Source organism: Dasypus novemcinctus, chromosome 22, assembly GCF_030445035.2.
Source record: "Dasypus novemcinctus isolate mDasNov1 chromosome 22, mDasNov1.1.hap2, whole genome shotgun sequence".
NCBI lineage: Eukaryota > Metazoa > Chordata > Mammalia > Cingulata > Dasypodidae > Dasypus > Dasypus novemcinctus.
In genome coordinates, this window is record NC_080694.1 from 44,459,441 (window position 1) to 44,474,100 (window position 14,660).

Here is a 14,660-nt window from a genome sequence, read left to right on the forward strand (position 1 = left end):
TTTCAAGTGTTCAGATATTCCTTAGAAATTATCAACTTATATTTGAACATACGTTCATTGCCCAGCATAGCTCTATTTATGACTTTTTGGTGTATGAGTTACAGGTTTGTAGATTTGAAATATGGGGTGCTCTTTGAACAAAAATTCACAAGGAAAAATAAGACAGTATTTTAAAAGACACCTTTGAGAGATGTGCATGCCTGTGCAATAAGTAATGAATGTATTGTACCTGCTAAATTTGTAGTAGGAGCTCAAAGAAGAAAAATTGTGTCTTTTAAATCAGAATGTAGTTAACTGCTTAATGTCCTACAGAAGGTTGCTGTGATGTGGGTGTATCTTGGAGTTTCAACCTTTCCACGGAGGGGGTGCTTGCTGAAGGGCCACACATCAGTCAGGAGGTCAGGGCTTGAACCGCCTTAAACACAACATCCAAAGCCAGATATTTCTCTTGCTAACATATAGCTTTTCCCTAAGCAATTCACCTGAACCAGTGTGAATCAGAATCCTGTGTGGTCAGGCCCCAGTTATGAATGGCTTGTGTAACACAAATTCAGTTTTAAATCTGTTGTTTGGAGCTCAGGCCATCATGTGTCATACCTAATTAAGTTTCCAGCCTTGGCCACAAAAGGTATTTAATTTGTAATGTTCCTAGACTTCATTGTAAATGGTAACGTAGAACTCATCCTAATCCTGGCATTGCTTCCAGAGGGACAGTTGTTCCACCCTTAGGCTCTCCGCAGGTGCTTCCGTGCCACGGGCCTGTACAGTGGGCTAGTTGGAAGTTACCCGTGGCAGCGCGCTATGGCGCAACGTGAGTGCCCCGAAGGAAGGTGCTTTGTCAGCCCACTTGCCAAACTTACTGGGGCAGGGGAAGCACGGGGGGCTGCGCTCTGGGCGGCAGAACGCCCCCGAGAGGTCACAAGTCCTAGCCGTCGCCTCGGTCTGTAGCAGAAAGCTGAAATGTCAACGCCGTCTACCCCACACTGACACTCCATTCGGCTGGAGCTCTAGGAGGGAGCCGTGTCCTTTTCCAGCCTTCTGTGGCTCTGACTAATCTTCTTTCTCCCTAAGAGGGCTTGGATAGTTATTGCCACCATTTCTTTACTCCTCCTCTCACATTTCTAATCTTCATCCTCTCTTGTTTCACTTCTCCGAGAATGTTGACTTATATTATCTGTAGTAATTGGAGATAACAAAACATGATGGAGTGCTTACTCTCTTGAGTAAAGAGGCTGTATTTCGCTTGCAGTTTTATCCACCCTCAGAGAATTACTGTTCTGGAAAGGTTTACAAAGGAAGAACACATCATTTAGATAAAACGATGATTAAGAGTTATATATATGTGTCACATTAACGGGATGGCTTTTTTAAGCGTTAACTGTAGGATGTAGACCTGCCAGGCAGAGCTGTTCACCTCATTGGCCCTAGAGAAGAGATACGAGAGATGGGGGATCCAAATGAGTCAACTGGCTGAAAAATGGTACTAATCCAAATGTAAAGTCTGAGAGTTCGAAATAACAGAGTGTCATCCTGTTTCTGTATTCCTTGGTCGGAGGTTCCATCATCCCCTTTTTCTCCTGCCAGAACTTTGCTCCACCCAGCTGACAGTCCCCTCTTAGCCCAGGTCTTACTGACCAGCCACATTCCAACAGCTCCAAACACGGACATGCTAAAACGTTGTCTACCCCAAACCACCACCTAGTTAGGCCAGGTCCTGGCATAGTAGTGTAAGCACGTACACGCTTCCTGGTGATGAATGAGTAGGAGTGCAGCTCCAGGGCAGAGCTGTGGAGGCCCTTGAGACTGCCAGGCACGGAGGGGGCGGGCAGTGCCCGGGCGGGCAGGAAACTGGGTACGATACGCTGAGGTGACTGGGACACCCGGGGTCCAAGTCCTTACCTTATTTACCTTAAACAAGAGGGCTTGTGAGGAAAACCGAGTATTACTTGCTGAGGCAGCTAGCCAGCTGGTGAGCCAAGGAGCATGCCAGCGACGTTTTCTCAGTCTTTGAGCTCCAGCACCCCCTGGTCTCTCCCAGCTCTCCATACATCTACATCCTTAGCCCCCATTCGAATGTGTGTGTACATACATGTGCACATGTGCATGCGCGTGTGTGTGCACACATGTGACGCCCTTAGTGGGTTATTAAGCTGGGCTCGGTGGACCCTGGCTTTTTTTTTTTTTTTTAAGATTTATTTTTTTATTTCTCTCCCCTTCCTCCCCCAACTCCCCCCCCCCCGTTGTCTGTTCTCTGTATCTATTTGCTGCATGTTCTTCTTTGTCCGCTTCTCTTGTTGTTGTCAGTGGCACAGGAATCTGTGTCTCTTTTTGTTGCGTCATCTTGTGTCAGCTCTCTGTGTGTGCGGCACCATTCCCGGGCAGGGTGCACTTTCTTTGGCGCTGGGCGGCTCTCCTTATGGGGCGCACTCCTTGCGCGTGGGGCTCCCCTACACGGGGGACACCCCTGCGTGGCATGGCACTCCTTGCACATCAGCACTGCGCATGGGCCAGCTCCACCCGGGTCAAGGAGGCCTGGGGTTTGAATCGCGGACCTGTGGTAGACGGATGCCCTAACCACTGGGCCAAGTCCGCTTCCCGACCCTGGCATTTGACCTCAGGTTAAGAACCCTCGGTCCTCATGTCCCTTTCTCTCCCTGCCATTGTTGCCATGACTACGGGCTTCCATTGGCGGCGGCATCAAAAACCATCAGCTGGGAACAGAACCCCATGGTTGTCATACTCTAATAATAATGCCTACGCCACGACGGGCAGCGTGTTTTGATGTGATCATGAGAAAGCTGTATTCGTCCATGTTTACTGTCAGCAGCTTTACTGTAGTTTAGGTTTCAATAGTTTACTTTCCCCAGACATTGACTTTTCAGCTGGAAAACTTTTCTAGGGCAGGGCTCACATTAGTAATATTCCCTGGTTTACTTTTGGCATAAAACTTCTTCAGAGTCTGTGTTGGGCTTTCTGCTTTAGAAGTTGAATTGCGTGTCCTTAGCCATGAGGTACGCATTGAACTTCTTCTCCCTTGTCTTCCTTAGATAAGACAGGGATGATGTCGCTGTGTCCGCCCCACTACTTGATAAGGCATTGCTTCAAAGAGCGGGCGGATGAGCCCCTTTTCTCCTACCACTAGAATTTTATGCAATTTCAAATCTTGATCTGATAATATATGTCACTTCAGGAACACTGATTTCTCAAGGTTGGCTGCACTTGGAATCACCAGGGAAACGTTTGAAAACGCTGATTTAGTTGGAGTGGGTTGCGGGCCTGCGTATCGAGGTTTTTAAAAGCTCCCCATGTGACTACAAGATACAGCAGAGTTTGGGATGTGCTGTTTAGGGGCGCAGGAAGGACCAGCCTCCTGGGGCCGGGAAGAGGGGTACTGGGGGAGTCAGCCTCTGGCTGTTGTTTCAGCAACTGTCTAAAGAAGGAGCTTGTCAACTTCAAGCTTAACCCCTTGGCTGGACTTGCTGTAGCCTCCAAAACAGCATGAGATTTGGGGAAGGCGACTCTGGGAGTTTGCTTAGCTTTTTTTTTTTTTACTTTTTAGGAAATGTGTACTCAACAGTGAAAGCCAGCAATCTTCCTAGCACCCTCTAGGGGTAAAAAGATATAATTAGAACTTCTTCCCCCACTATTCCAAGCACAGAATTTATTAAACAGTGGCTTCACATGGTTCTCAGCTATACTGATTAAAACTGAGTAACTGGCTACGAAATGCAACCAGATAATATATGTAACTGTATATCTGATTAGGGGCAAAAAATAATTTAAAGGCCTTAGGTGGCTGGGTACATCTCATATATCGTGTGTCTGTGTATATTTTGTTATTTTCATGTTTGGTTTTGATGATCAAGATGATTTTCTTCGAGAAGAAGCATTGCATTTTGTTCATCCATATTTTAAAAAGAGTACTGAAGCATACAGCTATGTTTTTCTTTGAACTATTTCAGATTTTTCACAGTATCACAGTTGAAATGTGCTTTCTGAAAAGGACAAGTGAACAAATTTGCAAAGGGTTAGCCATATAAATATAGCAAGATTAGGCATTTCACATTTAAAATTTGATTTAGCATATTTTTCCTTTTTTTAAAAAATTGATTTAGCATATTTTGTTCATAATCTTCTTTGCTATCCTATAATGTACCATCATACTAGATTAAGGCATTGTTCATGTCCAGTTAACCTTTATCTCTTCCCTCCTTCACTCATGGCCACTCTGGATCTTTCTAAAACTCTTGCATCCTGTATAAGAAATTGAGCACCACCTCTGCCTCCCCTAGATATTTGGGCCCTCTGACCTTCAGCTCCCACCTCCTCAACCATATGCCTTTAGTACCTACATCCTTTAGTCCTTCCTAGTCAGTAGTCATCTTCTTTATTTTCCTGGTCACATGAACCACTCTCTAGCACCTTCATCTTACTGAATTCTTTGTCCTTCCTCCTGGAAAATCCAAGCTTGGTGTCCCCTGTCTTCTCTTTCATCCACGTTGGCATGCTTTGTTAGAATAAATTGGAGCCACCCCAAAATTCATTGGCTTCTACATTCACAGAACCTGGTTGCTTTTCAAGAGTGCTTTCATTTCTTCTTGAAATTGGTCGGCTTTCCCTTCCTGTCACCAACTTCCATCAGTCTCTAAGACCTCGTACATAAACACTACACTCCTTTCTTTTTTGTAGACAACCAGGTCTCTGATCTTAAGAAAATTGAGGCAATTTGTTATGAACTCCCTCAAATCTGTCCTTTCCACTGGCAGACTTTTCACTGTACATACCTCCTCCTTTCTGTACTTCTGACCTCAGAGAACAGGCCTGGGTCTTTTCCTGTTTAAAATCAGCCCCCTCCTACACTCTTGGTCCTGTCTTCCACTTTTTCCAGAACCTTGCCTGTCCATATCCCCTACTCTGCCCTGTGTCTTCATTCTCTCTCTGTTGGTTCTTCCCCATGTGCCTATAAAAATCTTTAAGAAACAAAACAAAACAACCTTTCCTTGAACTGTGTGTTTCTCTCTGGCCCCCAGTATATTCTTTTCTGAAGGACCATTTTGCTTTACTCTCTCCACTCTCTCTTCCCATGACTTTCTGAGCCCACCCTCTCCATTCCACAGCAGGCATTAGGAATTGGGAGCCTTTCCAGGCCCTATGGATGGCGTCATAAGCGGTTGACAATGAAACTTTTCTCTTGACTTCTGTGGCCATGATCCTTTTTTTTTTTTTTTAAAGTCTTTTTCGGATTTCTTTTCTTCTACCTCCTCCTCAAAAATTGAGGCTACCTCTCATTCCACCAGTGAGTCTTCACTGGGGAGTAGGTTGTCCATCAGAACTCTTCAGTGTTGTATTAGTCAGCCAAAGGGGTGCTGATCAGAGTACCAGAAATCTACTGGCTTTTTAAAAGAATATTTGGGGTAAAAAACTTACAAGGCCCTGAAGAGTCCTACTCAAGGTTGGTGCCTCACCAAAGTCGTTTGCCCTGTGTTGAAGCAAGATGGCGGGCGGTATCTGCCTGGTGTCTCAGGCCTTAGCTGCTCAGCTGCTCCGTTCTCTTGGCTGCAGCTGTCAGGCAAATGGCTCCTCTCTCCCTTGGGCCTCAGGATCAAACTTCTCTCCTCTCTGTGTCATGACAGAGTTTTCTCCTCTGGCATCTGTGGAGGTCTTTCTTTTTTCTCGTGTGTCTTCTTCTGTGTGTCTTCTTTAGTGCGTGTCCATTTATATAGCCCGCCAAGGGGGCAGGGACTCAACCTCAAGTCAGGCACTGCTGTCATGGTTGAATCAAAGCCCTAATCTTAATGTATTTTAATCAAAGACATCTCAGCTGAGTCTAGTACAGTCAAAGGGGATCATGCCCAGAGGAACAGACCAGTTTACAAACACAATCTCTCTTTTTGGAATTCATAAATAATCTCAAAGTGCCACAAATGTGTATAATCTGGGGCACCATTTCTGTAGTTTCTGATTTCAGTAAGTCCCTCTAAGAACATATGACATAACAGTTCTATAATATTCTATCATGGAGGCACCGTAACTTATTTCACTATTTCTCAAATATTTATTGACTCAATTTATTATTGAGCACTGACTCTATTCCAGGTGCTTTTGGTTATTTAGTTTTTTCTATTTCGAAAAACACTATCATTTAACTCCTTTCTTAGTCTCTGATTAGAATTCCAAAAGTTGAATTATTATTATTATTTTTTTTAAAATTTTTTTAAAAAATTTATTTATTTAATTCCCCTCCCCTCCCCCGGTTGTCTGTTTTCTGTGTCTTTTTGCTGCGTCTTGTTTCTTTGTCCGCTTCTGTTGTCGTCAGCGGCACGGGAAGTGTGGGCGGCGCCATTCCTCGGCAGGCTGCTCCCTCCTTTGCGCTGGGCAGCTCTCCTTATGGGTGCACTCCTTGCGCGTGGGGCTCCCCTACGCGGGGGACACCCCTGTGTAGCACGGCACTCCTTGCGCACATCAGCACTGCGCTTGGGCCAGCTCCACACGGGTCAAGGAGGCCCGGGACTTGAACCGCAGACCTCCCATGTGGTAGATGGACGCCCTAACCACTGGGCCAAAGTCCGTTTCCCCAAAAGTTGAATTATTGTGTCAAGAATAGAGATGGTTTTCAAAGATCTTGATACCTATGGCAAAATTAGTCCTCAAAGAAGTTAAATTGGTATAGTGTTAACGTCCTCTTGGGTAAGAAGGTGGCTCCCGAACCCTGTGTCTCCGTGCCCGCGCCCTGCAGGTGGATGGACCTGAACTGCTCCGACGCTGCCCTGTTTCCTGCCCCTTCGCCTGCTGCCCTCACATCCGTGCCCGAACCCCCTTGCCTCCTCCCTGTGCGACTGGCTCGCGTGTCGCCTGTTCACGTGCCGTCTGGGTGTTACTTCTTCCAGGAAGCATTTCAGGACCATTCCCCCCGTTCCCCCGATGGCCGCATTTCCCCCTGTGTTCCCTTGGCACCCTCTGAATGTCGTCAGGCGGTGACCCTGTCATACAGGAATTGCTTGTTTGCTTCTGTGAGTCCTCCTGTGTGAGGATCATTTATCTTCACGTCTCCGTAGAGCTGGGGCGCGGGCACTGAAGAATACACTGTGACCTGAATGAAGTCTGCCAGTGTGTCCGCATTTTAGAAATGATCCTGTGGTCTCATGTGACCGGGAAACTTGGAATTTAGAATCGATAGCCAACGTTTTTAAAAAGCTAACTTTTTGGTGCAGTGTTAGAATTTATTTTTTCTTTTTATTAAATACATAGCGTTTCTTTTGCTATGACAATATTTATTCATAATTATGTTTTAGTAAATAGAGCTTAAATAACATGAAAACTACCTCTTTGAACATTTTGGCCTTGTGCGTGTGTATGTTTGTACACACACATCTTTTTGGCACAAAGTGCTTACAGTTTTGCTTTTATTTCATATTATATACCTTGGGCATTTTTTTTCCTTCAAGATATACTTTTATTTATTTATTTTATAAAGATTTATTTATTTATTTATTTCTCTCCCCTCCCCCCCACCCCGATTGTCTGTTCTCTGTGTCCATTTGCTGCTGCTGCTTTGTGCACTTCTGTTGTTGTCAGCGGCATGGGAATTTGTGTTTCTTTTGTTGCGTCGTCTTGCTGTGTCAGCTCTCTGTGTGTGCAGCACCCTTCCTGGGCAGGCTGCACTTTCTTTCACGCTGGGTGGCTCTCCTTATGGGTGCACTCCTTGCGTGTGGGACTCCCCTAGGCGGGGGACGCCCCTGCGTGGCATGGCACTCCTTGCGCGCATCAGCGCTGCGCATGGGCCAGCTCCACACGGGTCAAGGAGGCCGGGGGTTTGAACCGCGGACCTCCCGTGTGGTAGGCGGACGCCCTAACCACTGGGCCGAGTCCGCTGTCTGTCAAGATATACTTTCAGAAAACATCTTTGATGGCTAAATAATGTGAGGAAGTTCTGTAGTTTATTTGACCAGTTCCCTATCTTTTACATGTAAAGTTGTCCCCAAATTATTGTTTCCATAAATGCTGCAGTAAATATTTCAATAGCAGGTCATTTATTCAACACGTATTTGTTGAAGGTCTAGTGATACAGGTACTCTATAGAATAATAAAGACTTCGTTTAATGAAGAAAGAGAGTCTGCAGACGGCCCTCAGCATATCTGTGATCTGCTGCCCTGGGGTTAGAACAGGGTCCCAGGAGAGCACAGAGGAGAGGCCTGCAGAGAAAGTCAGGGAAGCTTCCAAAAGGAGCTGCCACCTCCAGGGAACAAGCCCGCTCAGGTGGAGCAGCTGGAAAAGATATAGGTCTATTGGCTGACTTCTTTGTTTGGGGATGTTTATTATAATAACACCAGGTTAATAGAAAGATTATCTTTTCTCTTCCTTTTTGGGGTTTTATTCTCTTAACATTAGAAGTGGACATGATTCAATCAAGTGCATTTAGGACATTATTTAAATGATTATCCTATTGGATTAAAACTTATAATAGCTTGTTTCCTAATATTGAAACGTCTTTGTGTTTTATTTTAAATCTTACTTGGACATGGTTTCAAAATCTTTGGATATATTTCTGAAGTAATTGTTAAATCTATATCCATGAGTGAGGTTTGGGCGTAGTTTTGTTTTTTTCTGCCCCTTTGGTTAGGTTTTTTTAAATAAAGATTTATTTTTTATTTATTTCTCTCCCTCCCCCACCCCCCAGTTGTCTGCTCTCTGTGTCCATTCGCTGTGTGTTCTTCTGTGTCCGCTTATGTTCTTGTCAGCAGCATTGGGAATCTGTGTTTCTTTTTGTTTGTCATCTTGCTGCGTCAGCTCTCTCTGTGTGCAGCACCACTCCTGGGCAGGCTGCACTTTTTTTGCGTTGGGCGGTATTCCTTATGGGGTGCACTCCTTGCGCGTGGGGCTCCCCTACGCAGGGGACACCCCTGTGTGGCATGGCACTCCTTGCGTGCATCAGTACTGCATGTGGGCCAGCTCACCACACGGGTCAGGAGGCCCTGGGTTTGAACCCCGGACCTCCCATGTGGTAGGTGGACACACTAGCCATTGAGTCAAATCCGCTTCCCTTGGTCAGGTTTTGATGTCAGTGTCCCAACAGCTGTATAAATGGTTTAGAACACCTTCTGTGTTACTTGCTCTGGAACAGTCTAGAAAATGCTTTCTTTAACGTTTGATAGAATTTGGTAGTAAAACTTTCTGGGCCTAAAACCCTTAAGAATCAAAGAAAGGTATTTCTATGTTTTTTTTTCTGTAGTAACTTTCACAGTTATACCCATGGTGGTTGTTCTAATAGTTTTCTTCTTTCTGGGTGGATTTTAGTAATTTCAGGATTTCTAAAGATGTTTACAAGTTTATTGTAATTTTCCAATTCATTAGTTTATTGTGGTTTTCAAATTCATTATCACAGGGGTTGGGCCTCTGATTTTTTTCAGGCCTTGTTCTTCAGTTTGAATATTGCTGGTGTAGATTATCACTTTAAACATTATTTTAGTGTCGTTTTGTTGAAAGACATAGTTCTAGAGAGGTTTAAGGTGCCTAACTGTGGGTTAAAATGTTACCCGTAGAGGTAGGTTTAGTAGAGAGGGCTGGAAACAACTTTCATTTATAAGAGCATGTGTGAATGGCTGAGTGTACTGCATATATTTTTAGCATGACGTCACTGTCATATATTTAGTCTTGTTGCAGTAGCTCTAGCAGTTAACAGCAAGAGGATGTGTAATGAGGGAAGTAGGAGCTATGCTTTATTCAGTAGTATAAATAGCACAGTCACATATGGTGGTTTTTCCAATCAGATGGTATCTCTTTCAGTAAACAGAGGTACCTTTTACAGTTCATTAGGATCTACTTCATAAAATTTTACTAAATGAGATTCCAATTTTTGTATTGTTGGGACTAAGGAAAGGGGAAAGGTATATAAGCATTAGCATGGAGGCTATACAGCGCCTCTCAGAACAGCAAGAGCTAAGGAGGAGCTGAGAGAATGAATACAGAGATCACGGAAAGCTTTTAGAGATTGGGTGGACTGATCGGTGGTTCCAGTGCTTTCAGTGTCCTGATGGTTTCCCAAATGTTGAAATCATCTGTAATGTCAAAGATGATAAAATGCTAGATGCCTGAGTGAAACGACCCGATATCGCTGGCTCACTCTGGGTGTAGGTTTTTTATGTTGGTTTTTCAGAGTGCATCAATGCTTGTCCGTGTCACTTGGCAGGACAGCATCAGCTTTTAAGGGTGTAAGATCATAAATCACACAGGCGTGCCTTACTGTCCTTATTATCAATGATCATGAGATGGACAGCTATGGAGAAACAGGGTGCTGGGGACAATATTTGAGAGCCAGGCTCTCAATGAGGGTGTCAGGGCAGGTTTTAAACAGGAGGCGACATCTGAAGAGGATGCCACTGAGAGCAGGAGTGCGTGGCAGGAGCACTGTGGGAGGAGGAGGGCGCTGCTCCGAAGTCCGGGGACCTGTAGAGTTGGGGCTTGGGGTTGGGGGGGGTGGGCAGGTGCTACAAAGAGAAAGGGAGTGGGGAGGGCAGGGAGGAGGGAGCTAGGGCAGGGGTAACAAGATGCCCTTGTAAACCACACTGGGGGATTTGGGCTTTGTATTTACATCAGCTGATATTAAAATGGTTCTTTAAAACATGTAATAAACTGTAAGCCCCTTCAGGAGAGCCAGTCTATTTTCTTTGTACCTCTGGTTCTTCCCATTGCTCTTGACCCAGGGAATAGAGTTTAAAAACTCCAGTTTTTGTTGAACCAAATCCTATATCTTAGTGGTTGGTCCTTAGAGTTGTAATGTATGGATCGCAAAGCTCTTGCGGTGTTGTGTTGAGACATTGGAGATGGCAGGGGAGGGACCGTGCATTACTGCTAGGGTGAAGAAATGGGTCAAAGAGCAGGAACTTACTGTGAACCCTTATTTTGAAGATCGCTTTGTTTCTATAATTTTTAAATTATCTAGCCTCCTTCCAAGGATCTTAAGAGAAAGCTTAAGATGCTCTTAAGCACTCCAGGACATTTTCATTTGCTCAGTGGTTTCAGATTAAGTTACCCAAACAAAAGGGCATTTTCTTTATGTACAATTGTTTATGGAGGATGAAAATGAAATATTTTTGCAATGTTTTCTTGGGCAGGGCTCTTAAAATGAGCAAAGCATTATGCAAGATTGTCAAAAATGGGTTTTTCCATTGATGATAGATTTCAACTAAATTTTATTTTCAGAAAAAGAGCCACTATAATCAGATGTGGTGGCTCAGAGCCATTCGCCTCAGAAAAACATGACCTCTCTTTCTTAGTCCATTTTTGTGTGGATGAATCCATTGTAAGTAGGACCTTTGGATGAGGTGACTTGAGTTAAGCTGTGGCCCAACTGAACCGGATGGGCCTTAATCCTCTTAGTAGAAGCCTTATGGAAGTCACCAGGATCCAGAGAAGAAAGGAGAAAATGTCGCCATATGTATTGCCATGGGCAGAAAAGCCAAGGAACCCCAGAGATCCAGAAGATACCACCTTGGGAGGAAGCAGGCCTTCTAGCCTCTGAAACCATGAGCCAATAAACTGCTGCTGTTAAACCAACCCATTTTATGGTATTTGTTTTAGCAGCCGAGAAACTACAATACCGAGTACTAAAATAGTTGTCAGGCAGGAGCCTGAGGTGTTCTGTGACAAACGCTCTTGATTTAGTGCTTGACCAGGTGTTAGCAAAGATGACATTGCTGGGGATCTTTCACTTTCCTCCCTAATCTTTTTGTTTTTATCCTTAATCATTAATATGCATTCAGTTTCTGCAGTTTACAGGAGAAGAAAAACCTGAAAAGTTAAACATTCTTATCAGTTGCAGAACCAAAATGTGACTTACTTTGTACCCTTCTTCTGGCCTGTTTACTCTTCCAGTCACTGGCCCCTCCAGATTTCAGGGAAGAGATGGACTCATCCATGTGTTGCTGGGATCTTTTCAAGGTGACAATTCCTCTGAGTATATTTAGTAAAAATGGAATGCGTTAGTATCGTATCTTTAAGTTAGACACAGTAAGAATTTGTTACTTTTTTAGAGTTACCACACAATATAAATGTCCATTTTGTGTGCGTGTCTGCTTTTATTTTAAGCTGTAGCAACAGAGCTGCTATTGTTTATTTCTGAATGTATAGTCCTTGGTAAAATTACTACTTGAGATAATGGCACTGAAGAGGACTTGAAAGGGATGTCTCAGAATCTTCAGATTCTGAGGTTCTGCTGTTGTCCCATTCTCACCCTGCCCCCCTGGCCTGCATATTAAGCCTTAAAGGAGAGATGTGGTAGCTGGGAAGTGTTGCCCTTGTAAAAAGTGTTGTACAAAAGATGTGTTGAGGGCTGCTCCTTATTTCAGTGATTTTCAAGCTGCAGGTCTCCAGTCCACTACTGCTCATGAATCAGTGGGGCTGGTCAAGGCAGCATATCCCATTTTTCATAGGAAAGGGCAGAAAGTAGAGTGTGGGTAAGTTTGGTTTGGGATTATATATACTTATCTGTATGCACATGTGAAGGGGGTTGGAGTGTAAAAGTATTTCTTGCTGTGGGTCATAGTGGGAAAAAAAGGTAAATATTGCTGTAGATATCAGCAAATTGTCTTGCATGAACCAATTAAGAGCACATGAAAAATGACCACTCTCACTGTAATTTAGTCTCTTCACAACAGCATATTTTATCAGGGCAATTACTAAACGTAGGTTATATATAAACAGCAGTGTTTTATAAAATTTGTCTGAAGCAAATACTTTGAATAACCGCAGTTAGGAGCTCTCTATTTAAAGATTGTGTTTCCCTGTTGGACTGGGGCACCAGGGAATAGCATTACATAGAGGCTTATGCCTCATGGAACAGAGGTCCTAAATCAGTGATCCAGATTTATTCAGTTATTATCAAGAGAAAAAGCCAACATAATTGACAATGTTGAAGCAAAGACAAATGATAAAACAAACAAAAAAACCCCAAAGGGTGTAAATGTTAGACTCAGTCGATTTTTGTAAGAATTTGTTTTGTTATGGTGCAAACAGAAGGCGGCCAAACCGTAAGGTGCTAAGCAGCAGCTATTCTTTAAGTGTTTGTGAAATCATGAGTTTTTGTTGCTTTGAGCCACAATTGAGTCTATTAATAAAAAGTTGTTTTTTATTATGTGATGTCAAATTATGTGTGTTCATAAGCTTTATTAAGCACAGTCATTATCACTGTGAATAAATGTATAATATAGGCATATATATCATTCATGACTCTTAAAGTTTGAGCAGACTGCTGGCAGAAAAATAATAGTGCTTTGGTAATAAAACTTTTATATTTAAATGAGGTGATTTGTTTATTTACAATTTGAGCATCTGCAGTGTGCTTAGCCTCGCATTCTACCAAACCTGTGGCCCTTGTCCTTCTGTTACTTATATTAACATAGATTGTGTCCATGCATTTGCTGTTCTTCTTTTTTAAAACAAAATTACTGCTGAATGCAGGACACGCTTTCTGCATTATCAGTATGTGGTTTTGTGGATTTGTTTTTTTTCCCCTTCTTCAGGATTTTCAATTTCATTCATCATTTAATGAAAAATAAAGTTTGTAAATCAGAAAAATTGTGTTCTTTCCAAAGGCGGCTTCCACTCCGAATTTTCATCTAGATCCGATAATTAACTGGGAGCAAGTAGGACCTTTTTGTGGGGGATGGATTTGTCAGGACTGAAATGTTATTTTTGACGGGTGCTGAGCTATCATGTCTAATATTTCAGACTAGCTTGTTCCTTTGTTCTCTTGTTCCCTCTCTGCCTTGATTTAGCAGGCTGTTTGGATCAATATGCCACTGGAGGAAGTGGGATCAGCACATTCTGTGAATTTCTCTTTTTACTGCAAAGCTGATAGGGAAGGAGGAGACAGGTAGACCAGAGTTTGAAGGGCCCAGGTGGACTCTGTGCCTTTTATTTCTTTGGAGTAGGATGCCATGTCTGGGGCACGCTTTCCGTGGCGAGTGCTGGCAGGTTTAGCACTGGGGACGGTTCCTGGGCCCGCTGGTGTATTACCAGAGGCAAAGGCTAATTAATCATCACTGTGGCTAAAGTAACAATATTTTGAAAGCATTTAAATCTAAATTATGTTTTCATGGCATTTTTAAAATGCCATAGAATTATTGGTAGTGTATTCAATTCTGTATAAACTAGTACCCTGGGAATTTTGTAAATTTTACCGTTACAATAAGCACTTAGACCAGTGTGTTCAATTTGGACTTGGTTACTGTCATAGTCATCAAATACGTATGTCCTTTTAAAATTTGAATTATTTCCACCAAAGTCAGACAAGCATGTATTTACAGCAGTCAAGTCTGCTGCGAGAAGCCTCAGGTGGAAGAACCAAAGGGGCTGAACCCCACTTGCCAGCCTCCCCCGTCCGCTCCAGAGGCCATTTATTGTTGCTTTTGGGTTACACCTTCATATTTCACCACTGGGTCCAGAAGCAGCATTTCTGTAGTGTATCCATCCTGTGTGGTAGCTCTTTAAAGCAGTGTTCTGCCCCCCACACTGAGTAGATACTGTAGTGGGTTCTCCAAGCTTGGCAGCACTGAGTGGCCTCACGCTGTCAGCTTCTCCTTTCCTTGTTTGCCCATCCTTTCTTCTCTTTCTCTCATCCTTGTTTCAGGCCTTAGGCCCTCTGTGAACTTTGCTTCATCTT

The 14,660-nt window shown here is 43.5% G+C and overlaps 1 protein-coding gene across 6 annotated transcripts in view; it reads left to right on the forward strand.

Annotated features, from left to right (window-relative positions):
- Window positions 1-14,660, forward strand: part of HIVEP1 (HIVEP zinc finger 1) — a 146,380-nt gene that overhangs the window by 71,670 nt on the left and 60,050 nt on the right. For 4 of the 6 annotated variants that reach the window (XM_058285228.2, XM_058285229.2, XM_071210971.1 and 1 more), the window contains one exon: window positions 11,873-11,938. The exons of the other annotated variants lie outside the window; for them this stretch is intronic. In XM_058285228.2, the coding sequence (XP_058141211.1) occupies window positions 11,873-11,938 (66 nt within the window). The remainder of the gene's footprint in view (window positions 1-11,872; window positions 11,939-14,660) is intronic. 6 annotated transcript variants of the gene reach the window in all.